Source organism: Otolemur garnettii, unplaced genomic scaffold, assembly GCF_000181295.1.
Source record: "Otolemur garnettii isolate 467f Iridium unplaced genomic scaffold, OtoGar3 scaffold00019, whole genome shotgun sequence".
Taxonomy (NCBI): Eukaryota; Metazoa; Chordata; class Mammalia; order Primates; family Galagidae; genus Otolemur; species Otolemur garnettii.
Genome location: NW_003852414.1, coordinates 20,014,366 through 20,041,081, shown reverse-complemented (window position 1 = coordinate 20,041,081; position 26,716 = coordinate 20,014,366). Strand labels below are relative to the sequence as shown.

The 26,716-nt window shown below is 49.3% G+C and overlaps 1 protein-coding gene and 1 non-coding gene across 2 annotated transcripts; both read left to right on the top strand.

Annotated features, from left to right (window-relative positions):
• Positions 1–6,246: 6,246 nt before the first annotated feature.
• Positions 6,247–25,473, top strand: ECHDC3 (enoyl-CoA hydratase domain containing 3). The gene is made up of 5 exons (XM_003786816.3): positions 6,247–6,496; positions 10,765–10,886; positions 12,887–12,984; positions 17,753–17,953; positions 24,654–25,473. The coding sequence occupies exons 1-5, from the start codon at positions 6,336–6,338 to the stop codon at positions 24,963–24,965; spliced, it is 894 nt and encodes a 297-aa protein (XP_003786864.1). The 5' UTR covers positions 6,247–6,335; the 3' UTR covers positions 24,966–25,473.
• On the top strand, positions 15,260–15,423 carry LOC111724132. Its single transcript, XR_002772481.1, has one exon. It is a non-coding gene; the product is annotated as a U1 spliceosomal RNA (small nuclear RNA).
• Positions 25,474–26,716: the final 1,243 nt, after the last annotated feature.

Sequence of the window (26,716 nt, the reverse complement as noted above, 5' to 3'; positions counted from 1 at the left end):
AGAACTTAATGTTAGTAGGGACCAGCGGGAGACCAGCCTGAGCAAGAGTGAAAGCCCATCTCTACCAAAATAGAAACTCGCCAGGTGTTGTGGTGGGCACCTGTAGTCCTAGTCATTCGAGAGGCTGAGGCAGGAGGATCGCTTGAGCCCAGGAGTCGGAGGTTGCTGATGCCATAGCACTTTAGCCTGGGTGACATAGTGAGACTCTGACTCAAAAACCAAAAAATAAAAAGGGAAGAACAGACTGCAGAAAGAAACTCCAAGGAGGTAGGAAGCAACAAATGCCTTTCCCTGCTGACAGCCAACACGCTGGGAAGGCTGAAGAAGGCAAAGTCATTCCAGCCGTGGGGACATCAGAGCTGGCTTCGAGGACGCGGCCTTTGCTAAGAACCTTAAAGACTGGGCATAATTTAAGGCCCTTCGTGCTTTCCTTCACTCATGAAATATTTTAAGCAGCAGTAACTCAAGTCATCAAGGCAGAAAAGTGCAGGGCCAATAGAAGGTGAATGAATAGCAAGGAGTCTTAACGTTTCCAAAGTATGGATTTGTGAAGGATAATGGACGGGGTGAGTTAGGACTTGAACGTGTCAGGCTATAAACTTGCACTTCCCTGGGTGATACAGTAGGCGCCAGCGAAGGTGTTTAAACAGAGAAATGATGCTTGTTCGTTTGTTTGTTTGTTTGTTTTACGTACCCAACAGTCTCATTCCACAAATGCCACTGTGCCCACCTGCGTCCCTGTGAAGCACTGAGTATACAGTGGTGAGAAAATCACCCCCAGCTCTGCCCTCACTGACTCACAGCAGAGTCAGGAGAGAATAAAGAAACACACATACACTCAAGTACATGATGCATGGTCGACATGATGATTAGGCAGATGCAAGAACAGGATCCTATTTGAGAATTAGGGGCTGGGACCTAGCGGAGACTGGGGTCAGAGAAGTCCTACAAAATGACATGTGACCTGAAGGATGCATGGGTGATGCCGAAGTGAAGATTTGGGAGGTAAAACCTCTGTGCTCCTTCAAAGGCCCTGAAGAAGGAAGGCGTTTGCAAGGTCAAAGGACTGGAAATCAACTCCTGGAAGCAGAGAGTAGCCCGGTGGCACCGGGATGAGAGGGGAATTGGGGAGCTGTTGGTCAAAGGGCATGACATTTCAGTAAGTTCTGGAGATCCAGTGTGCGGCTTGGTGGTTATGGTTAATAAGAGTGTATTACATGCTTGAAATCTGCTAAGAGAATAGATCTTACGTGTTCTCTTAACAACATAAAACATGGCAATGCTGTGTGGTGATATAACTGTATATACATATATCAAAATATCGCTGGGCTTGGTGACTCACGCCTGTAATCCTAGCACTCTGGGAGACCAAGGCAGGTGGATTGCTTGAGCTCAGGAGTTTGAGACCAGCCTGAGCAAGAGCAAGACCCCATCTCTTAAAAATAGCTGGGTGTTGTGGTGGATCCCTGTAGTCCCAGCTACTGGGGAGGCTAAGGCAAGAGGATCACTTGAGCCCAGGAATTTGAGGCTGCTGTGAGCTATGATGCCACAGCACTCTACCAAGGGTGACAGAGTGAGACTCTGTCTCAAAAAAAAAAAAAAATCACATTGTACACTTTGAATATATGCAATGCAATTTGTCAATCGCGGCTGTCACCGGACAGGCGTCGACAGAGTGGGGAGAAATGCCCCCCGGAAGTCTAATTCACTGAGATGGGGACTTAGAGGGGAGAGGCTGGAGACAAATCAGGAGGAGGCCGCAGCTGTCTGGGTGGCGGGCAGGAACGGGACTCAGGCTGGAGAGGGCAGGAGGGACAGTGTGCAGTGCAGAAACACCTCACCCAACTCCCAGGGTGGGGGGCCCTGAGGGAAAATGCAGGGGTCAGAGGGCACCCAGGGGACGGGAAAGCTGGGATCCTGCGTGGCTGTCACAAGCAGAGGGCCACTGGCTCAATCAAAGGAAGAAGCATGGTGGAGAGAAAGCAGAGGATGGAGTTGGGCTGGACGCTCTCAACTTCGGGGATCTGCCAGGTGGGTGAGAGACGCAGGGAGGGAGGAGAGCTCATCCTGCAGGGACTGCAATACTCTGACTCCTGACTTAGCTGAGTTTTAGGAGGGGGGGTGGAAGAGAAAATTCTCCTGGGGGAGGGGGGACATGAGAGGACTGAGACTATCCTGCCTGAGGTGGGGGGAGATTGAGGAGAGGAAAGGCAAACAAAACACCCAGAGCCCTAGGCAGCTCTCAGAGGGAAACAGGAAAGCACTAACAAAGCACCTGAAATGCATCCACCTACTAGGCATCGTGTTAAATTATCTTCTGTTATGTAATCTAATAATGCTACCTTAAATTTCACCATGACCACAGCAGCTAACTGTGTGCTGAGTCTCTCTGCTGCAGAACGCTCCCTCATACTACACGGGCACATCAGGAGGCCCGTGTGTATCTTTTCACATAACGGCAAACATTTCTCTCCTGCTGCCCTGCTCAGGCCCCCTTCTCAGCCCCTTAGGCTTATTAACTCCCCCTTAAGGTAGGTAGTGTTATTACCACTCTTTTACAGCCAAAGTAACAGAGAGGTTAAGTAAAATGTTCAAGGTCACACAGCAATTAGGTGGTGAAGCCAAGCCCTGAGACCTGGCTCATCAGCTGGCTTCTATGCCCCTTTTCATATGGTATCAGAATCACAACCTTTGGCCTAAAAACCAGGTGCTCAGGCTAAACTCCTTAGAGTCATCCTTGGCTTCTCTCCCACTCTGAACTAGTGTAATGCCCTAACTCCATTTTGTACATAAAGCCAGACTTCATTCTGCTAAGGACTTTGCCAAGGGCTTTCAACACTCCCCCGTTAAGCCCAGGCGAAAGCTGCAGAGTTTAGCAAAAACTGCAGATTCCTGTGAAACCACAGCTTTTCCCTTGTAAGCACTCCCCACAGATCTGACCTTGCTGGCTTTTATGATACTCGGCTTGTGTTAAGGAATCCCCCTCCCCTACCAAAAGCACCTTATATAAAGTTTGTGTCCCTGCTTCTGGGGGACGAGAGACTTTGTGGTGTGAGCCCACTGTTGACTGCCAGCCAATAAAGGACCCCTGCTTGATTTGGACACAGTGTGCTGGCCTTTCTCCACTCGCTTTGGGTATAACACTATCAGCAGACCCCGCCCATTCCACCTGTCATGTGACAAACTCAAGTATTTTCTGAATGGATGAAAGTATTATTTGCCCCCATTTGACAGATAAGGAGACAGGCTCAGAGGTAATGTGCTACAGCCAACCTAATAATCTAGAAACTGACTCCCCAGAGCTGAGCCTGCCCCTTCTCTTTCTCCCACTGACTTGGTAGGAAGAAGCTGTCCCTCTGCTTCCAGTTAGCAGGCCCCTCCTTTCTCCCCACCACTACCTCAGCCCTCCTGCCAAGGCTCTCTGGAATAGTCAGCCAAATATCACTGTACAATGGAATAGTCTATTTAGCTGCATGTTAACCTGATCGATGTCAGAAGGCCGACAGCCTACCCTCTCTTCTTGAATTATAGAAACACGATTAAACCTCTTTGTGTGGCAGGATTATAATTATTGTAAGATTTCGCTAAGATGCAGATGCAGGAGGTGCCGAGGATAGAAATGAGTGGTTATGGGCCCCTGCTTGGCTTTGGGACTTGGTTTAATCATTGGTCTCCAGTCCCTTCCCCATCAAGGGCCTGTGAATGCTATTGGTGACCTGCCTCTGGCCTCCCCGGGGCTGTCCTCCTTTAACTTCGTTTAATAAATCCAGCATTCAACGTTCCTCTGACAAATGATTTCCTCCCCTCCAGAGGGTCTCTATCATGGTCACCATTAGGATCCTTTAACTATTCAAGCTCATTGAAAATGTTACCTGCAACTGCGGCGCTGTGGAACCCAACACAGGCCTCTCCATCACGTCCTGCTACACGTCCACCTCCCTGACCTGAAGGGACTGCTCTTGTTTTGTTTGGGACACCTGGCCAAACTCAAGCTCTGTGTTAAGCAGGGGCAAAAGAATGTTAGTTTCACTCCCACCCCCATTTGGTTTCTAAATTAATTTTCACCTAACTTGAGGCCTGAGTCCTTGTGGAAAAAATTAAGCTTGCAAAAGGCATGTAGATAATGGCTGGTGGATCATAAATAAAATATTAAATCAGAAAAGTAGCTTACTAAAAAGGACCTGCGGCTGTAGCAACAACAAGTCTGAAACCCTTCTGCTGCATGGGTGTTTGACTCTGCTATCACTTTATGGAGAGGGGGCAGACATGGGGAGGGAGATGAGGGTGGGAAGCTGGAACTTGAGAATCATTTACACACATCTCCACAGAAAATAAGCCCCTCCATCTTCACCATTGCCCCTTGGCACTGTGTCATTACCTGGCTGTCTTAGAAGGGCCTGAAATCAATTTTTTTTTAAAAAGAAAGTTTAAAAACCATAAGATGCTGAAGATCTGCACTCTGCTTCCCTCTCTCTGTACCCCGAGGAGGTCTAAATCTTCCTCCATTCCTACATCAAGCCTGAGACACCAGCCTCCCTGGAACCGTCTTTTTATTCTGCATTATTTCTGCAGCGTTCTGCCAAGCATCTGTGGGTCTTTAAAGGAAATGCGAGAAGGTAGCGAAGACACATCTGTGCGGCAAAGACATGTGGCACAGGGAAGGAGCACGTAAATCAAAGCCAGAGAGACGCCTGCTAGCAACCTGGAAATCAAATTGTGTCAGGGAGAAGGCCCGCGTGGAAAACAGATTAGAAGGGCACCGAACAAGAGAGAAGAAAAGCAAGCAGCCCTACAGAAATTAATGAGAGCCAGAGGAGGCCAGGGGAGGCCGCCTGAATTTGAAAATAGTTTGAGCTGCTTAAGGAAGGAGCAGCGGTTCAGCAAGGCATGTCGACTCTGGCTCGGATAATGCCGCCCTGTCCACCTCCACTTCCCTCCACCCAGGCTACAAGCTCTGAAAGAAATCAGGGGAGGGACCAGGACATGAAAGGAATGGGAGAGAAGGCAGCGGAATTCAGATGAGGACCAAGCCCTCCATCCACAGCAGCATCCAGCATCCTCCTGCAGCCTCATCAAGGCTCTGACCACCGCACATAGCACCAGCAAGGCCGGTCACTGAACCGGGTCACGATACCAGGTTGTCCTGGAGTTAAAAGAGATGGACCGCATCAGTACAGGCACTAGCATGGGGTTGGGGGGTTCTACAGAGAGCGACTGTTTTATTATTATTCAATAAAACTGAGAAGCAGGTGGAAATTGTCGTCTCTGAAACTTTACATTCTCATCTGTGACTTCCAGGCTCCAAGCTCTTGCCTTTTCTTGAAGCCCTGTACACACACCTCACACCAAGTCTCATGCTGGGCGGAGCAAGTGGCCTCACCTCCTTCGAACCAAACCTCCCTCATCCTGCAAGCGAAGCGGATCTTAGTAAGGTGACACATGTCTTCCGCAGGTGGACTTTGGCCCATGAAGTGGTCATTTTGATCTGGCTTTTTGACCCCGCATCACCTGTGGCACTTGGCATGACTAAGAGGGCAGATGACGAATACCAGCGCATAGACTCGGGTGCTTCAGTAATTTGACTTTATTTTAGTTATGAACTTACTTTCCATTTCAAATCTGCATTCTACCTCGTGGTAGAAACCTAATCCAAAATGTGGGTCTTGCCAGGGGTGAGGGCTCCCTCCTATAATCCTAGCACACTGGGAGGCCGAGGGGAGAGGATCATTTGAGCTCCGGAATTCAAGACCAGCCTGAGCAAGAGCGAGACCCCGTTTCTACCAAAAATAGAAAAATTAGCCGGGTGTTAGGTCCCACACCGTGATCCCAGCTACTTGGAGGCAGGAGGATCACTTGAGCCCAGGAATTAGAGGTTGCTGTGAGCTATGCTGGGAACTCTACCCCTGATGACAGGGTGAGACTCTGCCTCAAGGAAATGAATAGAATAGAACAGAATAGGGGCCTTGAAGAGAGGACACCAGCATTGAAGGGCTGGGTGGGCTGCACCTCCGCTGTGACCCCTCCCAGTCACCCCAGGCCCCGGGCAATTCCCGAGGCGGCGGCAGAACAATTCCGGAGGAGTGACAGCTCAGGCCACTCACCTCCACACAAACCACGCGTTCCAGGTTGTTGCAAAAAGAAAGCGCCGGGGAGGAGGAGGGGGCGGGGCGTCCAGGGGGCGGGGCGTCCAGGGGCGGGGCGTCCAGGGGGCGGGGCGGAAGTTACGTCTGACTTTCGCTCCCAGCTCAGCCTTCAGCCTCGCCCCCGAGAGCAGCACCTGCGGCCTGCCAGGAGTGGTGATCTGGTGGCTACTGGCCCCTCTTTCTCCGGCTGTTATGGCGGCTTTGCGGGCCTTTGGGGCGAAGGGCACCTGCTGGTTCCCTCGAGGCCCGGGCGCCCGGCTGCCCGCCCGCTTCTGCAGCCGGGTGCCGGCCGGGGCCGGGGGACCCGAGTCCGAGGTGCAGCTCACCTGTGCGCGGCAGCGGGACGGCATCAGGTCAGCCCGCGGGCCGGGCGGGGCTCCTGTCGGTGGGCCGGGCTGTGGTCAGGTCCCCGTCGGACCTGCCGCTCAGGCTCCCAGGGGAAGAAATCCCCGCAGCCCAGGTTAGGACGTTGGCAGGACACACACGAGAGTTCTGGAAGTGGACCTGAACTCTCCAGCACTCCCCCACCCCAGACCCTCAGGGCAACTGAGTTTTACTGGACCTGGGGCTGGTGTGGTCCATGTCGCCCTGGCCCTCCAAGAAGGCCTTTCAGAGGAGGGCTGTGCCCCCTTAGAACCCTGACCCGGATCCAGGGCCACTCTTTGGCACTCAGCCAGAAGTGCTGGCCTGGGGCAGTGGGTAAATTGGATGAAGGACACAGCGTCCTGAGCTCAGATGGCAACTAGCCTAAAACTCTTAAAAACATGTCAGTGCACAGACCTGAAACTGGACGATGGAGTAGGAAAAGCTGGTGGGCCCTGGGCCATCCAGGCCTGACCCTGATAGTTGCTTGGCCAGGGCAGGGCGCAAAATGCAGCCTGTGTAGCATGTTGCAGCACTTGTGAGCTACAAATCAGGCTGATAGACAAGTATACCCTGACAAGTATACCGTCCTGAGACCAGAAGGCCATGTCTGAATTCCTAATCATCAGATTCCTAGCTAGGTGGTCCTCAGAAGGGCTGGACAGCAGCTCTTTCCTTTTCGTCCTACCCTCCTCTCATTCCCTCCCACTTCTCCAGACACCCCATCTGGGAGGTCTGAATTCTGTCTGCCCCCTCACCCCTATAGACCATTGCTCTTGGCTACCCTTGGGCCTAGGGGTGCCCACTGCAGGGGCAGGGAATTCCAGGGTCTCTGTAAGGGTAGCAGGGTGTGGAGGGAGCGATTCTATTCCCTGTGGACTCGGTGCTCATCTATAGGGTCAGCACAGCCTGAAGGCGGCCAGGGCGGGCTCTAACATGCAAGGCCCACACAAGACCCTTCTTGTCCATTTTCAAGGGCAGTGTTTCTTCTATAATTGTAGTTACATCTGATCAGAAACCTGAGTTTGGGCACAGCAGCCAGATGACAAAAGGCCAGTTGTATTCCTCGAAGTTAAACATGAATCATAAAAGGGAGGTGATTGGCACAGTCTGTCATAAACACTGGGAATCGTCAGTGGGAAGGAAAGGCCTGGGCCAGGCATTGAAGTGATACTGTGTTAGGACCTGGCAGGCTCTGCAAGTGTCCCTTTTCAAAGCCATTCCTTGCAGAAACAATGCTGTCATGTCAGCTGGGCTAGCTCTGAACTGGGTACTGTCTAGGCACCCCGCAGGCATTATCCCTAATTCTAATGATGACCTACAAGATAGACACGATCCCACTTTCTAGTGGGGACACCAGTTCAGAGAGGTGACAGCCTGTTCAAGGCCACGTGGCCAGGAGATAGGATCACCAGGAGCCTCTGGAGGCACGTCCCTCTGCCCCCAAAGTTATTCCTGCACTGCCACCTCACCACTTGCCACTTGGGTTTAGAAGCGATGACAGAAACCTGCAGCCCAAGTCCCCTGCCCTGGCTAAGAAAGTAAAGACGCTATTTTTTATCACTCATTCGGCAGACAATATTTACTGTCTCCTCCACATGTGAGCCTGACAGCCTCATTCCAGGGACCTTCCAGGGGTGAACAGTGCTCTTCAGACAGCTCAGAACACTTACAGGGACCAGCTCTTGCCATGAGACTTATATCACATGCCCCGGTGATAGACTGTCACCAGCTATTGATGTGAACACCTCAGTTCCTGTCTCCCCTGATCAAAGAATGATTGTGAGGGACATGGCAATTTATGTAAAGAAGCGAAAAGTTTAATCCCTGATAGTACACTCTGATCGTACACTCCAAACTATCAGAGACGGATTGCAGCGGGCACACGGCCTGCAGACTGCAGCTCTAGGGTCTGCGGGGGCTTCTCCTTATCTATCCTCTGACCTCCCTCATTCTTGATGTCTCTGCCCTGCCCCTTTTTTTTGACCACTGGGGACCCTGCTATAGGGCAGGGGATTTTTTCACCTTATATGAGCCCACTGGGGTGTGGGGCAGAGGGACTGTAATGTCACATGTGTCCTGTGTTGTTTCTGGTGACACTTGTGCCTGCCCTTCTCTGGTTATTGCTAGGGTATGTTCTGTTACTCAGTATCCCATTCAGGTTGCTGTTTTCTTATTTTTTCTACCTGTGCTCCCCATCTGTGACACTAGTGGTTATTCTTTTCTTGCTATCGTTGCACGTCAATCCTGTCTATTCATGCTGCCCGTCCTGTGGCTCCTCTGCTCCTTACTTTCTTGCCCATGTGAACAGCAACCTCATTCTTCAAGTGGCCAGTATGGGGGAAGCTCTCCAGGCCGGGCTTCACGTGTTTTGAACCAAGGTAGCCGTTGGAGAGTTCAGACTGGTGAGATTTTTAGGAGGAATCACTGAGAGTGAGATGACCAGTTGAGTAAGGAAGGGTTGGGGATCTAGAGGGACTTCCCGTTTCTGGCTGGGACAACTGAGTAGTAGTGCAGAGGGAAGGGAGGGAGGACAGGGGCATGTTTGGAGAGGCAGGGTGAGATGCCCAAGGAACACGTGACTGGAGAGGGCCAGCGGACAGGGGAATGAACACGCAGGCCTGGGGCTCGGCTCAGAGGTGGCAGCTGATGTCAGGCCATTGGTGAAGTCGCCCGGGAAGAGTGTATGGAGCAAGAAGAGGGCAAAGGATGAAACTGAGAGTCGCTGGCATTTAGGGGCTAGCAAAGCCCATGAGAGAAGTTAGGAAGGGCTGGCCAGAGGAGCACAGAACAGCCAACAGAGAAGTCTGTTTCCAGAAGGACAGCATGACGGAGGCGGCTGGTGGATTCGGATCTGGCAGTTGGGTCACTGGTGAGAACACTTTGGCTGGAGTGGTAGGAGCAGAAGCCTGGTGAACTCAGCAGTTTGGAACACTGACAGTGTGTAATGCATGAGCCAGAGGATAATGGGACACATATGAACAGCAGGGGCATTCGGGGGCTGGAACCTCTTTACACAATGTTGCCTAAGGCCTTAGAATTTAATTTAAGCGCATGTCATCCATGGGATGGAAGCTTTTCACAGCAACAGTAGACTCATTATTTTCTCAGAGCAATTCTGTCACCGCCACCACCAAATACAGGTTTTGAAGTCCACGAGCATCTTGGCTACAATGAGTTTTGGACTTAGAGAGTACATCTGTGAGAAGCAGCAGGACAAACAGCACAGCCACCCGAGGACTGCAGCCAAGTGGAGATGGTCTTCCCGAGAAGTGGTTATTCTTACGGCACAGAAATGAATTCAGCCATCAAAGTTGTTTTCCAGAAAACAATGACACCGAAGGCTGTTTCTGAAGGACCCCGAGCTGACTACATACCAGTAGGCGTATCAGATTCAAAAAGAACAGAAAAGGCAGGAGAGGACTAACAGGAAATGTAGAACAATGACCTGGTGTTTGATTCGTTGCCCTTCTTCTTACAAGAGCAAAAATAAGACATTGCTGCCGACGGGCGGTGGGTAACAATACAGATTATTCTATTTGACGTGTGGGGTGCCTTAAAATAGCAGGCAGGCCCTTGGAATAGCAGCGTTCTGTGCACTGATGTGTCCAGAAGAGCCCTCTTGCTGTGTGGCTTTGTCCTTGAATTCTTCACGCGTCTTCCCATTCTCAGCGTGAATTACTTTGCAGAATGACAGGACACCAGTATATATTTTTTTAAAAAGTGAAAAACATCGTATCATGGGTGCATCAGCTGCCTTTCCTTTGGAGTGGGTGGGAGGAGATGGGGGGGCATTTTCGTTCTTGGCTCCTTTCCTAACCTTATTCTGAAGAACAATGGGAAGAAGTGAGTTGAAGGAGCCGTATTTGATGGCTTTCTCTGGCTCCCGCCGCTGTCATTCAAAACGTGCATCCTCTCCGTCCCGGAAGCGGTGATTCTAGAACCGCTGTGACTTGCCCTTTCTGTGGAGGTGGCAGTCGTGATTCTGACAGCAAACGTGGAGAAAAGGAGAAACAAATCAAGGGAAGAGAGATTAAAAAAAAAAAAAAAGACCAGACTGCATTGCAGGGCATCTTTTTTTTTGTTTTGACTTAGCTGTAACTCTGGAGAGCCAACAGACCCCCTCCACTGGCACTAAGCACCCACAGTTCTCTTTCCTTGGGTTTTAAAAATAGCTCCCAAATTAGAGAAGAATTGCAAGGGTCCTCACTTGTGCTGACTAGTGCGTGACCCACTGATTATACAATGTTCTTCACAGGGACATTGTCTTGAGTAATCCGAGGAAGAGGAATGCCTTGTCACTTGCAATGCTCAAGTCTCTGCAGAAGGACATTCTTCATGAAGCTGAAAGCAAAGATCTGAAAGTGATTGTAATCTCAGGTATAAATTGATACCCGTCCTTAGTGTCCTGCTGTGCTCAGGAGAGTCTCAACAAGTCTGTGGTTAGCCAGGCGTTTCCTCACTTAGCTAGAGAATTGTTTTGAAGATCCTTTACATTAATTATGGAAAACTCTTGTGTAATTAAGGACTTGGTCCTAACGCCTATTAACCTGAGGAAATTATAGGAAGGACAGCTGTTTAGTGAAAATACCATACAAGGCTGGGGGTGGTGGCTCAGCCCTGTAATCCTAGCACTCTGGAGGCTGAGGTCGGTGATCCCGTGAGCTCAGGAGTTCAAGACTAACTTGAGCAACAGCAAGACCTGGTTTCTACCAAAAATAGAAAAATTGGCCAGGTGTTATGGCAGGTGCCTCTAGTCCTAGCTACTCGGGAGGCCGAGGCAGGAGGATCACTTGAGCCCAAGGGTTTGAGGGTGCTGTGAGCTATGATGCCATGGCACCCTACTCAGGGCAACAGAGTGAGACTCTGTCTCAAACTAAAGGAAAAAAAAAAAAACGACTTGGCACCTGTGGCTCGAGTGGCTAAGTCCCCAGCCACATACACCTAAGGTGGCGGGTTCAAATCTAGCCCGGGCCCACCAAACAACAATGACGGCTGCAACCAAAAAAATAGCGGGGCGTTGTGGCAGGCACCTGTAGTCCCAGCTACTTGGGAGGCGGAGGCAGGAGACTCACTTGAGCCCAGGAGTTGGAGGTTGCTGTGAGCTGTGATGCCACAGCACTTTACCCAGGGGCTCAGCTTGAGGCTCTGTCTCAAAAAAAAAAAAAAAATCAGAGAATCAGTTTCCTTGTGGACCTTATGAAATGAGTTTAATCACTAACCCTTAGTGATTAACGAGTCAGATTAGCTAGTCAGCCAGGACCTGTGGGGACATTTGATTGGTTTGTCCTTCCTGTTCTTAGCAGAAAAATATAATGAATGATGCTTTGTTTTGCATACTCAGCTTATCTTTTCAATTGTTAACTAAAATGTGTAGCCGTTGTGTATGCTGAAGGTAAAACAAATTTGAGTTCGTAGAGTCCGGCTGCCATGCGAGGTGTTACCTACATGCAGTAAAGGCAGCAGCTTCTTAATTTCCTCACTTGTAAAAAGAGAATACTGTTGCCTGTCTCCATAACCACAGCCACAGGGAAATAGGAGAAAGTGTTATCCGTTCATGAGTGGAATGACATTTTGTTGCCGATGCTAAAGACAAAATGACAGCTGCCACATCCCTGAATCCCTCATGTGTAAAATAAGGAGCTCAGACCAGAGGGCAGCTGAGGTCCCTTCTCACTCTGACCTTCCCGGTTCAACCCCTGTCGCTGGCCACCACCCTAAGCTAAATGACAGGGTGACTGCCTATGGCCTGAGACGGCATGAGTCGATACGCTCAGGCAAGACCAAGTCACAAAAGCTCTGTAAAAAATAACCTTCAGGGTCAGCGCCTGTGGCTCAAGTGGCTAAGGCGCCAGCCACATACACCTGAGCTGGTGTGTTCGAATCCAGCCTGGACCCACCAAACAATGACGGCTGCAACCAAAAAGTAGCTGGGTGTTGTGGCAGGCACCTGTAGTCCCACCTACTTGGGAGGCAGAGGCAGGAGAATCGCTTGAGCCCAGGAATTGGAGGTTGCTGTGAGCTGTGATGCCACAGCACTCTACCCAGGGCAACAGCTTGAGGCTCTGTCTCAAAATAAATAAAACAAATAAATAACCTTCACGTTGGTTGCTAAGCCTTCTTGTATAACTGCATATTTTTATCAGTTTCTGTTCTGGACATCAGGATACAGATGCCTCACCTTGCATTTTTCATCACAAAATTCTGGCTGTAACTTTTCAAGGGAACCAGAGCTATTCGTTCCAAAATCGAGCCATCCGTTTTCTCTAAGTGAAAGTTTGCTGCAGTTATTCAGTAGACAGGCCAGTAGACAAGTAGATTGCCCACCTCTGGCTGTTTATATCTTTCTCTTTTCTTTTCGCAATTGGAAACATTCGCAGCTGAGGGGCCTGTTTTTTCTTCCGGACATGATTTAAAGGAACTGACCAGTGAGCAAGGCCAAGGTTATCATGCTGAAGTGTTTCAGACCTGTTCCGAGGTAAGCCAGGATGATGGTCAATGTTGCAAACGTGAAAATGATGACATGAAATGTTGCATTAACCTTCAGGTTTACGGATAGGATTTTGTCTTTGAGACCTGACCACCAGAGAGAGACTGAAAACCCTGGGGTCACTGAATCCTTCATCCAAACAGCTATTTGGTTTAGACTTTTTAAGAAGTGACCATAATTTGGTATTGATTTTGTTTTGTAGAATATATGATGTTACCCATAGGTACCATCTCCAGCATCGTAGGGGTGTGCCTTGGTATACAAGTTTTAAGTAAGAGGTGAAAGGTGAAAATGCATATCTTTGAAGGGGAAGAAGCTAGGATTATGCTAATTTTACAAACTGTTAAACTAAAACAACTCTATTAAGTTGGAAAGAAAGCGTCCCGAAGTGGAACAACAACAACGGTTTTGGAAATTATTTTCAAATCTTTCTTTCAACCGACCTTTATAATCACCACCTCCAAGGAGGAGAAGTAACCTCTTCCTTGTTGCTTCTTTTCTGCTTGTTTTACCATGTTAAGGAGGAAAATTGCCAACAGCCACAGAGGAAAAAGAGTTCTTAGATGGTTTATAAAAGCATTAAATAAAGCCTGCATAGGAAAGAGTTGGATATAGAAGCCAACACACTGTTCACTCCAAGAGTATCGAGCGCCCACAATAGCATCACGCAGGTACTTGCAAGGTTTTGAGTAAAATAGAACAGGAAAAAAAAATTCCTGTCAAACAAAGTAAAGAAACTATATGTATACAACAGTTTTGTAACCCGACCCTAAACTTACTTAATTTTTCGTTCATTCATTCACTGACTCACTCGTTCACTTGGTCACTAACGATTGGACACATATTGAATAATCCCTGCTATGCGGACAGGACAGGGGAGCAACAGGGAGGTGAGAGGGAAGAGATGAAGATGATGGGTTCTTGAGCGTCATTTGTTTTCTTTGTCCTTCCAGAAACCCATAAAGAGATCAGGGTTTATTTCTTCCCATTTCATGGAAAGACAAACAGGAAAGAGATTCACCGGCCGCTTCTTGTGGAGGCGGAAGCAAGCTAGAGTGAGACTCAGGTCTTTGTTTCCTGCACTAATGGTGTTTATGGAACATTCTGCTCTTGGGTTTGCTGCGGCTTGGTGCTTTGAAAGTTTTTTCCTAATATGCGTTATGTTTGGCTAAAGACAAGCATCAGAGAAAACCAGTAGAACCTTTCTGTCCCCCCTCAAGGGTCTGCTTTTATCTTTCTGTTGCGGTAACCTCATGAACTGAGATCTGAACAGGTTAGCAGAGGGCCACAGGGGAGCCAGGGCTTCTTCAGGAGATAAAGGCCAGATTCCTTGGAAGCACCTTGACCTTGACCTCGAAAAAGACTTGCTTCATGAACAGGCTGTCGCCCTCAAAAAGAAAGACAGGTGTGAAAGTGGACTGATTGTCTTGGATAAGTCTGAGCAACACGGACTCGTGCAAGACTTCAATTTCCAAGTGTAATCCACAGGCAGATCGGAACAGAATGAGCTACAGAGTTCACTGCTCAGCTCAGGCATGAGAAAATCGGGTTTTTTAAAAGGAAGGTAGAGATACCTGAGTTAGCACCGCAGCTACAAACGCTAGCAAATCTGTAACAGGCCAGGGCTACCGCACGATAGTTAATTACTTACAGATCGGGAGGAGGGCACATTGAGGAGGAGAAGAATGAGAATGGGAAGAAGTTGGTCCTGGGAGAGTGAGTGACCTTCTGTGGGGCAGGTTTGGTGGCTTATGCTAGAGACCTGCCCTTGTCTCTGTTCTAACATCCTGTTGAAATTTGGAGATGCACACTCAAGCCCAGGGGGGATTCTTCTCACTTCTTATACCCCAAAATGACAATCAGCCAGGTCTCTGGCTTTGGGAAATAACTTGGAATCCTCAGTGATGCTCTTAAAGGAGACAAGGGCAGAGTTAAATTTACGTCACGTTTTGGGGTAGGCAGAACCAAATTTAGTACAATTCCAGAAGAGCAAATAGGAAGTCAAACCAATTCTTGACTCTAGCTTTTGACTGTCTGAGCTTATTCATTATGCAGGTTCCCTTTGTCTTTTCTGAGCCACTCTCTAGTTTTTTTTAAATGTTTTCCATTATGAAAGTAATAAGTCCTTGCTACTAAAAAATTTTAAAATTGGGCAGCACCTGTGGCTCAGTGGGTAGTAGAGTGCTGGCCCCATATACCAAGGGTGGTGGGTTCAAACCCAGCCCCAGCCAAACTGCAACAACAACAACAAAAGTAATTTTTAATACTTACCTGGCAGGGGAGATACCATGGTGACGAAGGTGGTTTTCTCAGGGCCAGGCTTATCCACTGCACTCCGGATGTGCTGACCCCTGCGATTTCCCCAAATGTGGGAAACTCAACTGCATAATTTGTGGTAGTGGGGGACTGCGTTTGCACTTTCCCCTAAAAAAAAATAATAATAATTTTAAAAATCTAGAAGCATAAAGGAAGAAAAATAGATTACAGATGCTATACCATATTTGTAACACTGAAAAAGAACTTAACATTTTACTATATTTCTTTTTTTTTTTCTAGAACGCCTAAGTCAGAGTTATCATTTTAAATGATTTTCTCTCTCTCTCTCTTTTTTTTTTTTTTTTTTTTGAGACATAGTCAAGCTGTTGCCCTGGGTAGAGTGCCGTGGCCTCACAGGTCACAGCAGCCTCAAATTCTTGAGCATAAGCAATTTTCTTGCCTCAGCCTCCCAAGTAGCTGGGACTATAGGCGTCTGCCACAATGCCTGACTATTTTTGTTGTTGTTGCGGTTGTCATCGTTGTTTTAGCTGGCCCAGGCCGGGTTTGAACCCACCAGCCTCAGTGTATGTGGCCGGCGCCCTACCCACTGAATTACAGGTGCCTCCCTTAAATGATTTTTTCATGTGAACATATTTAAATAGCCACATACAGGTGTGATTATAGTGTGTAATGTGTAATATGATTATGGCACAGAATGGTTACTATGTATCAGATGTATTTTAAGCACGTTAGGCACATTTATATGTTTAATTGTCATGTTCTTTAAGGTTGGTGATCTTATCATACACATTTTATAGATATGAAAACAGAGGGACTAAGTGACTGTCCAGGGCTAGGCGGTCAGTAAGGGACAGCCTGGGCATCGGCCCCCAACAGCCTGGCTCCAGAGCACAGCATAAGCTCGAGAATGCCAGAGTATTCTATTCAGAGTATCCAGTTTAGTTGACATTGCAATTTATTCATTTTTCATACTTAGAGTCTTTTACTGTTATAAAACAATGATTTGGTGCATATCTTTGATCATAGAGCTTTCACATTATCTCCTAGAAGTAGAATTTCTAGATCAAAGGTGTAAGCATTTTCAACATTACTGAATATACACACTACATGACCTAAGCATTTTTCTACGAGATTTTATGAAATCCATTCAGAGATGGCAGGCAGGGAGCATAGACTGTTCAACTCTAATCCCCATCAGCTGGCTTTTCATAAGTAACTTCACCGAGGGATAGAAGGACACTCAGGTCTAAAAATCTTTTCTTTGTTGCAAGACTTTAGACATTCTTGTAAGTTCCTCCTCTTGTTATTCCATTTCACTGGGAACCAGTTCAATCATGAGCGTGTCCCCAACCTTATGATGCACGAATCCCCCAAAGCCATGAACAGTTTTGCCTACAGGTGTCTGCAGGGGAGAGGGTCATTAGCATTTATCAGATTCTCAAAAGGTGATCCCTCCCCTCCAAAAGTTAAAACCCCTACTGTAGAATAAGACACCACCGGCTTCAATATATAACTAGTTATTTTAGACTAAAGCTACCAAATAGCAAATGTTTATGAACGTACAAGGTAAGTTTCTTAGGCAGAATCTTTAAATCAGTGAAGGTCGTTTTTCTTTGAATAGCTGCCTTGGGGAAAGAAGCCAGATTTAGTTCCTGTGCGCCCCCCTCCTTCCCTCCCTCCCTGCGAAGGTTCAAAGAGCAACAATTTAAAAACTGAAGTTACCATAGCAACACAATCTGTTTAGAGTGTCAGGAAAAAAATAAGCTGCAAAAGTAAAAGTTGAGGAGATTTGTACCAGGGGCTGGGGTCACACGAGCACGTTCTGTCTCTCCTCTTTGTTTTAGGAATTTTGTTTATTTTGATGACAGCAGGGCTGGCCCTCTACCCCCATTTTAATGGGATTGAGAGAGAATATTCTCGGTGTTAATTTGCGTAGTAACGACTGAGGACGTTGCCTTCAAGTCCCTTTTCCACCTTAATGTTTCAAGGAAACACCAAATACCCGCTTCAGACATTTTAACACAAGAGCCGCACACAGGCAGGGTGAGAGCTGCACTGTCCGGGAGCCCTTTGTTTGTCCTTGGAGATAAAAATCCGCAGTTCTTTAGGGGGGTTGCTGGGAGGCAGCCGGTGTGCAGGGCTAGGGCTGGGCCGCCACCTCACAGGGCTAGTCTTGGGGCCACAGACCTGGCACCTGCCCCATTTCCCTTTTTCCTGTCAGGTGGCCTCAGGTGGGTGACGTCCTGCTCAGAGCTTAGTGACTTTGTCGCAAAACGGGGTTCCTAGGAAGCCCAGATTATACAGTCTGGTTCAGGGCAGATACTTCATACAGGTTGGTGCTTCTGTGCCTTTTCCATAGAACTTCATGTACCAGCTCATACAAAAAGTGCTCTGGAAACACGACTGTCCCAGCTCTGAGGCTAGCGCCGGTGTGGTTCCCGTCTGCGTGGGAGTGAAATGCATGTGTCTGCCTTCACAGGTCATGATGCTGATCCAGAACCACCCCGTGCCTGTCATCGCCATGGTCAACGGCTTGGCCACAGCTGCCGGCTGTCAGCTGGTGGCCAGCTGCGACATTGCCGTGGCCAGCGACAAGGCCTCCTTCGCGACTCCTGGGGTGAACGTCGGGCTGTTCTGTTCCACCCCCGGGGTGGCCTTGGGGCGAGCGGTGCCCAGAAAGGTAATCCACCTTGTCCCCAGCCCTCCTCTGGAGCTCGCCCGCAGGTTTGTGTGAATTTCCAGAACTAGCTTGTTTAAGATGCCACCCACATGAGGACATGCTGCCAACCGCATATCAGGTCGGATGAGCCACCATCTTCCTTGTAATGCTGGGGAGGGCAGGGCCAGCTGCCTGCCTGTCCCTCTGCAGCTTCTCAAGCTGGGCGTTAAGTTTGTGAAGTCACCACGTACGACCACTTAGGTTTTGGAAATTGTTTTCCTAAAGGTACATGTTTTGGTCATCTGATATGAAGTGTAGTTGAGAATCAGTTTGGTTACACCCAACAGTTGAACCATGAGATTGAACAGCTTGCTGACGCCATGCCCGTGTCTAGAGGCTGGGATAGCAGGCTACGGACTCGCTGTTCATCAACCGTCTGTCTTATTCCAGACAGAACTTACTGAGTCTGGTGGGTGCACACACAGTCACATTTCAGGACCATGACTATCCCACGCACGGGATGTTGGATCTGCCCAAGAAGGAGCCACGTTGCAAAGTGGTTTTGTCATTGCTGACATAGTGAAGTCTATTTCACAAAACTTTCATCCTTTCTATGACATCGTAAAGTAATATTTATGGAATATCCCTTAAGTGTAAACCAACAATGTTCTTGTTCGAGAAAAAAGTACATTCTCATTCAGAAATCTATACAAAAGGCGGGCAGAGTCATATACCATACCAAGCAGGAAACCTAAACTGCTTTCAAGAATGTACTGGCCAGGCGAGGTGGCTCACGCCTGTAATCCCCGGCCAAGGCAGGTGGATTGCCTCAGCTCAGGAATTCAAGACCAGCCTGAGCAAAGTTGAGACCCTCGTCTCTACTAAAAATAGAAAAACTAGCTAGATGATATGGTGGGTGCCTATAGTCCTAGCTACTTAGGAGGCTGAGATAAGAGGATCACTTGAGCCCCAGGGTTTAAAGTTGCTGTGAGCTATGACGCCCTGGGACTCTACCCAGGGTGACTAAGACTGTCTCAAAATAAAAAAAGAATATATTGTTTATTTTAGCATCAACTATGAAAAATAGCAGTTCTTCACATGCCCAGAGCACAAAAGCAATGAGACCCAAGGAGACCCCTGCAATGAGGCCAGGAGGTTCAGGGCTGCACCCCTATCTCCCGCTGCCTCCTGCTTGGTGCCTGCAGAAATGCCGGCTTTTCTGGGATGTCTGCAATGTGAGGAAATTCCAAAGACACCTGCAAGCTTGCATGCCCAGGAAAATTGGTTGGAGTGGGCTTGCTAAAATGTCTCAGACTGAAATGATAGATATTTGGCTGGGCACAGAGGCTCACACTGGTAATCCCAGCCCTTAGCGGGGCTTAGGTGGGAAGATCACTCGAGCCTACGCATTTGAGGTTGCAGTGAGCTGTATATGTGCCACTGCCCTCCAGCCTGGGTGGCAGAATGAGAATGTGACGCTAAAAATAAATAAACAAAAGTGTAGATATTCATTTAGTAAATATTTCTTAAACCCCTCCTTTGTGGAAGTACATTCAATGAAAATGTGTTGCAGGCTGGGCATGGTGGCTCACGCCTGTAATCCTGGCACTGTGGAAGGCTGAGGTGGATGGACCACTTGAGCTCAGGAGTTTGAGACCAGCCTGAGGGAGGGTGAGACCCCATCTCTACTAAAATAGAAAAACTAGCTGGTCATTGTGGTAAGTGCCTAGAGTCCCAGCTACTTGGGAGGCTAAGGCAGGAGGATGGCTTGAACTTAGGAATTTGAGGTTGCTGTCAGCTAAAATGACACCACCCCACTGTACTTAGAGTGACAGAGACTGTCTCAAAAAAAATTTTTTTGCAAATCTATTTTCAGAACTTGCTCATAAACTAATAACTGTGTGAATTAAATCATGAGGCCTCTGTGTAGCGAAGGTGGCTGCACTGCTTAGCCGTCCTGGTGCCTGTTCATCCTCTCAACACCCGACATGCTGGAAGGTTCTACCGTCAGGCATTTAAAACCTGTAAATCAGCCCTACGGTCAGGATAAGAATCCCTTCTTTCTCAAGACAAAGTTTTGAAACCAACGCTTATTAGAATGGACTCCTAGAAGCTTAACAGTTTTATCACATTTATCAAATTTTAAATTGTTTTTTGAGAAGAGGGAGAAATGTGACAAAAACAGGCCTAAAGTTCCAAGGAAGCCCAGTCCTCAGAGCCACACTGCATAATTGTCCAGTGACAAAGATCGAAGGGCAGGGACGTTGTAAGGAACAACGTAGCTTTTACCTCCCAGAGACAGTGTTGGCTGTCTCAGAAGACAGGACAGAGAATCTCAAGGATTATCTTGCTCTGTGTCCCTCGTGTCCTGATCCCCAGAAGGCCCCTAAGTCACTCAACTTGAGACTTTAGGATCTTCTTCTAATCAGCCGTCTGAAAGGGGTTCAGGGTCCCCTCAGTACGTGCCTTTCCACTTGGGGCTCATTAATGCTGGGCCACTTGGGGATATGATTGGGGTCCGCACCGATGAGCAGAAACCCAAGTCCTAATAAAGAGACTTTTGTAGGAGGAAAAGTCTGCCAGACCTCAAGGCCTTCGCTGGGTTTTCTGGATTTGCAGATCTGACCTGTGTCAGATCTTATTTTTAGAAGGAAAAATTGGGATCCATAAAAATCTAAACTGGACCAAAAACACCTGCCTGTCTCCTGAGCTTCAGGAGCACGCGTGTCACAGAGATGCCAGCAGGTGCTTCTGCAAACTGGCCAGGATAAGCGTGTCAGCCCTTTTCACACAGGCTAAAACAGCATGGTGGGTCAACAGTGCCCTCTGCCGGTTATGACAGGCACCTACCTTCCCAGCTGTGCCAGAGACGGAAGGCGGGGCTGTCCACTGGGAGCCAGACTCAGCCGGGGCATGGATAATTCCCCCATCTGTAAAGGCCCCTCTCCTTTTACCTAATGCATCGTCTCCCATCACTTGAGCACACTGCCTGATGCAGCTGCTCCCCTCCCCAGGGCTGGCCTTGTCCTAGAAGCACTTCCCCCAGGCCTTAGCCGACAGCATGAGAAAAATCAGAGCCCCTTCTTCCCAAACCAGGCATCTTCTGGGGCAGGAAGCCCGGCTTCCCTGTTTGCCTGTTGAAGCTTTGTGTGTCTGTATAATCTCATTTCCAGGAGTCTGATGAGGACAGAGAAGGGTTTCCAAACCGGAGGGTCCTAACGCCCTGCTTTGCAGACCCCTCAGGCCAGCCCCACACAGAGCACCTTTTGTGATTTGCGTGGCCAGAGTCTGAGAAAGGCAGCCTTAGAGAGCGCACGGTTCAGCACCCCAGTTTACAAGAGGGCCTGAGAGGGTTTCTGTCAGCTGGGCACTGGCATCCTGCTCAGCCCTTGCCAGCTCCGAGGTGTGAGTGTGCCCACGTGTGTGTGACAAACAGCTCGCAGGTCCCCGCACCCGACCCTCTCCCTGCCTCTTTGCTTCAGCTCTGCAGCTGGGATGCCCGTGATCCCTGGGAGACAGAGGCCAAGCGTCAGTCTGGATGTGTGCATGCCCCCAAGTTTTTGCTGAATCCTCACCCCCATGGTGATGGTATTAGGGTGAGGACATTGGGAGATGCTTAGGGCATGAGGATGGAGCCCCCATGAAGGGAATTAGTGTCATTAAAGAAGGGATGGACCCCAGAGAGCTGCCTTGGCCTTTTCTCCCTGAGTGAGGACAGAGCAGGAAGCCGCTTGGGTCCCCCTCAGACAAGGGCTACCTTTATCCTGGGCATCCTGGCCTCCAGGACTATGAGACATGTCTGTTTATAAGGCTGTGGTATTTTGTATACAGCCTGAAGGGAAGATGACCCAATGCCCATCTGAAAGGGCCCAGGGTGGGGAGACAGTCTCCTGTAGACTTTAGCACACGGTTCTTGTCACGTGTGTGACTCACAGGGACCCAGAAGATCCCTCTGCATTAAATGAACGCCCTTTCAGGGGCTGTAACACCTAAATTCAGCCTTAGCCCTTCCCAGGAATCTGCCATTGGAATGGGCATGTTCACAACAGCGACGCAGGATGACGGGCACCGCAGCGAGAGGGTGGAGTGCTCTCTCCTGGTTTCCAGATGAGGAAACGGCCCTGAAGGTGTTGTGCTTAGTAGGCCGCAGGCCTGGGGTTGGAGCTTAGACACCTGCTATTCCAAACCATGTTCTTCCTACCCCGCTCACACTCCTTGAGGGTTTATCCGTGGCCCAATGTCCTTTTTGTTAATTTTAATGCAGACACCCCTCGGAATTAAATCACCAGCTTCTAATGGGGGACTCACAGGGCACAAGGCTGAAAGGCAGCATGGGGTGATTGGGGAGAAGTGTGGGGGTTTTCTTCTCTTGATTCTGAAGTTCAGGGGGCACACTGTGAGGAAACTTAAATGCTAAGTGAGAACTGAACTGATGAGCCATAAAGTCAACAGGACATTTCCCTTAGGGAATTCCACTCTTATCTGTCTGGGCCAAATCCCTGTGAACCAGTGTGCTGCTAAATAGTATCATCCCCCCCAGGGCAGATGAGGAAACTGAGGCCCAGAGCGGGGGATAGATAGATACGTCGGGCATGACTCAGGAAGCCACAGGCAGGGCCAGGGACTCAGTCCAGGCCAGTCTTCCTTTTATGAGTGTTAATCCCATTCAAATCTCCTTGCCCCTCACCTGTAGCCCCCGGGTGGATGGGGGAGGAGCCATGCTGGCAGGAGCTGCGTCACACATGCTGAATGTCCCCCAGGCAGCCTGAGTGTCCTCTCCAAACTGGAGGGGAGGCTGGCACAGCGGTGTCCTCCAGTGGCCCAGCTCAGTGCTCTGGCTCGGCCTTAACTGTAGCGCCCCAGCCCGTGCCTCCTGCTTCCTGTCCATCTAGACGCAGCAGTTAGTTCAAGGGGACACTCAGCTGCCCCCCCCCCCAACCTGAAGGGAGCTTCACTCTTCCCCTTGACTATTCTGCTTTCAAAAGCTGAGATTCCGGGGACATATCCCGGAGGCCCCACATCTCTGTGGGGCTGCACAGGTTTGAGGAGAGACCCCAGAAATCACAGCCAACTGCCCGATTCTAGGCTGGTGACCCTGCAGAGCCCACCAGGGCCAGTTGCCAAAGCCCAAGGGCAATGTCATCCCCACCGGAGACTCCAGGCATGACAGAGAGGCCTGTGGGTCACTCCCCTCCCTTCAAGGTGGTCTCTGTCACTTTACATCAAGTAGGAAAGGACAGGCAGGGCACATAAAGCCTCCACTATGTAGCGATTAGCATCTTTATCATGAGTGAGTCCTGTGCAAATGATGATAAAAGTGTGCCCCCAAAGTAAGGGATAATGAACCTACAGAAGAAGGGACTTGGCCAAAAGACATGATCCCTTTATCCTGTGTTTGGCAAGGCTGCCCATAGAATGTTCCACATTGATGTTTTCTTTTCTTTTTTTGTTTGTTTTTTTTTTGAGACAGAGTCTTACTCTGCCACCCAGGCTAGATGGCTATGGCATCAACTTAGCTCAGAGCAACCTCAAACTCCTGGGCTCAAGTCATCCTCCTGCTTCAGCCTCCCGAGTAGCTGGAAGTACAGGCACCTGCCACAACGCCTGGCTACTTTTTCTATTTTTAGTAGAGACGGGGTCTTCCTCTTGCTTAGGCTGCTCTTGAACTCCTGAGCGCAAGGTATCCTCCTGCCTCAGCTTCCCAGAGTGAGAGGAATACCACTGCAACCAACCTCTTTCATCTTTTAAAACGATTTTACACAAGATGGTGTCAGAACTTGCTGTCTTTATAGCCACGAGGCTGCAGGTAAGAGGAGAGGAAGAAATGGCGCCTGCCCGCTGTTGGATGCCTGAATGTGCCAGGCACAGCACTCATATTCTAGTGGGGCTCTGCTGACAGCCACTGTCTTTGTCTCTCTCTGAACGTCTCTGGCTGGACGTCTGGCAGCCTGTCCTGCCCTGACTGCGAGATTGAAGGGAGAAATAGCTTTTCCGTGGAATTAAAATCCCTCATGTTCTAGCTCAAGTTCATCTCCTTTTTGTTTACTTTTAGAGACCCACCAATAATAGAAGGATCTTTTGTGTAGAAGTGAAGTCAAGACACTGCTTAATTCTTACCCCTGCCTATAACCAGAACCTTCTCCCCGTGACACACAAGGATCTTCCCTGTCCCCTATTGCCGGGGGTTTGAATTCCACATTCTCCCAGAGTGATTCAGTTGGGATATTTTAATTTTTCTCCTTCATTCATTAGTAAATACAGTAGAGCCCCCATAGCTGACCACCTCCCTACACTTACCACATCCTTAAGTTGACCTGATTCCCACAGACATGCACTCCATGTGCTCAATGGAAGTTCCTTACGTTGACCACCTCCCTGTGTTGGCCAGTTTGTTACAGTCCCTTGCGTGGTCAGCTCACAGAGGTTCCACTGTATTTAGTAGGCTGCTTACTATGTGCAAGACAGCCTTCTAATGCTGGAGGCTCAGAAATGATTGAGGCTTAAAAACCTGCCCTGTTGGGGTTTACATGCAAGCAGAGGAGATACACAGTAAAACACCTGAAATATGCAGTATGTGTCCCATGGGGGGAAGGGCAAAGGTTAAAATTTAGCCAGGAATGGGGACAGCCTTGGGGTGTGTGTTGCAGTAACAGGGTGGTCAGAGTGAAGGGAGAGGGCAGCTCCCAGGAGCTCACCCCAGTCACCTCCGTGTCTCCCCCAGGTGGCCCTGGAGATGCTGTTTACCGGGGAGCCCATCTCCGCCCAGGAGGCCCTGTTGCACGGGCTGGTGAGCAGGGTCGTGCCCGAGGCACAGCTGCAGGAGGAGACCAGGAGGATAGCAACCAAGATCGCCTCTCTCAGCCGGCCCGTGCTGGCTCTGGGCAAGGCCGCCTTCTATAGGCAGCTGCCCCAGGACCTGAAGACCGCCTACTGCCTCACCTCCCAGACCATGGTGGACAACCTCGCCCTGGAGGATGGGCAGGAGGGAATTGGGGCCTTCCTGAAGAAGAGGCGGCCCGTCTGGTCACACTGAGCCATGGGAACAGAGCCGTGGCAGGGTAAGGCCAGCACTCAGCTCCTAGCCCAGCCACTGCTGCTGCCTCTGAACAGACCTCAGGGGCCTCTTAGGACACTGATGTTGGTTCCACACGTGGCCAACATCAGAAGCCGTGGTTTCGTGGAGAAAGAATGAAACGGAGGGCAACTGAGGTGCTAACTCGGGATGGTTGGTGAACCCCTGAGAAGGACCAGGTGTGGCAGAGAGCCTGGCAAGAGGACTCCTCCTCCCCACAACCTCAAGTGACTGACACCCTGACACAGCAGGTGACATGAGATTGAGGCAAGAAAAGAAGGTGCCAACCTGACCCTATCCAGCAGTGTCCTCTAAAAAGGAGTTAATTCTGGTTGCTCCAGAGAGGTGCAACATTTCCAATCTCCACGAGACACTCTTCACACTGGAAATCTTCCTGATTCTAAAGAGAAATGATGCCTTTGGCTTTGGAATAATCTTATATGATTTAAATAGATTAAATATTTATAGAGAGGCTGGTAATTTTATCTTCCCAACCACCCTGTACGTTGTCTAAGAAAAGAAAAAAGAATCAATTACCTCTTTCTTTTTTTTTTTTTTTTTTTTTTTTGAGACAGAGCCTCAAGCTGTCCCCCTGGGTAGAGTGCCATGGCATTACAGCTCACAGCAACCTCCAACTCCTGGGCTCAAGCGAGTCTCCTGCCTCCGCCTCCCAAGTAGCTGGGACCACAGGCGCCCGCCACAACGCCCGGCTATTTTTTGGTTGCAGCCATCATTGTCGTTTTGGCGGGTCCGGGCTGGGGATTCGAACCCGCCACCTTAGGTGTACGTGGCTGGCGCCTTAGCCGGTTGAGCTATAGGCGCCGAGCCAATTACCTCTTTCTCTGTATGCCCACGCTGATGGGCACGGACAGGCTGCCTGGGATTCCTGTAACGAATTTCCTTGACATTCAACTCACTGTGAAATCAGGAACCGCAGGCTGACCCTGAGGATGGGAGCCCCGTGGTGGGGGAGAGGGAGCGCATACCCCACCCGCTCAGAATCACGAAGGTCCAAACTCTGCTCAGCTCGCAGTAAAGAATCCCGACCAGCAGCGGGCGCGCGGGTCCCCAGCTGAGCAGGTGCGCAGCCAAGGGCCTGAGCTTGTCACTTTCTGCCTTCAAGTCTGATGTGGCCCAGGAAAGGTCCTCAAACTTGCCTGTAGGGATGATTTTTTGGTTTGGGGGTTTTCTCGAGACAGTATCTCACTTCGTCACCCTCAGTATAGTGCCAGGGCATCATAGCTCACAGCAACCAAACTCTTGGGCTCAAGTGATTCTCTCGCCTCAGCTCCAGAGTAGCTGGGACTACAGGTACCCACCACAGTGCTATTTTTTAGAGATAAGGTCTTGTTCTGGCTCAGGGTGGTCTCAAGCTTGTGAGCTCAGGCGATCCCCCTACCTCAGCTTCCCAGAGTGCTGGGATGACAGGGGTGAGCCACGCTGGGATGATTTTTAAAAAAGCAAATTTATTTCATCTACGAGTTGACTGTGCCCGTAAATGTGCTCTGTACCTGCTGGAGATAAAGATCCACATGGCTCCCCGTGGTTGTTATTCAGCTTGCTGGGGCAAGGGCCTCACGCTGTGGATATCCCAAGTACTTTCTTGGGCTTCTGTTAAGATTGGGGATTTTCTTTTCTTTCTCGGGTTTTAAAAAATGTAGAAAAGAGTACGTTCTCAAAAAAGGAGACGTTTGTTACAGGTGCTATTCTTG

Excerpts from the sequence above, each read along its gene's own strand:
- ECHDC3 (XM_003786816.3), top strand. The coding sequence starts at position 6,336 with ATGGCGGCTTTGCGGGCCTTTGGGGCGAAGGGCACCTGCTGGTTCCCT. Across the intron at positions 6,497-10,764 it reads CGGCAGCGGGACGGCATCAG|GGACATTGTCTTGAGTAATC; the intron begins GTCAGCCCGCGG and ends TGTTCTTCACAG. Across the intron at positions 10,887-12,886 it reads GAAAGTGATTGTAATCTCAG|CTGAGGGGCCTGTTTTTTCT; the intron begins GTATAAATTGAT and ends AAACATTCGCAG.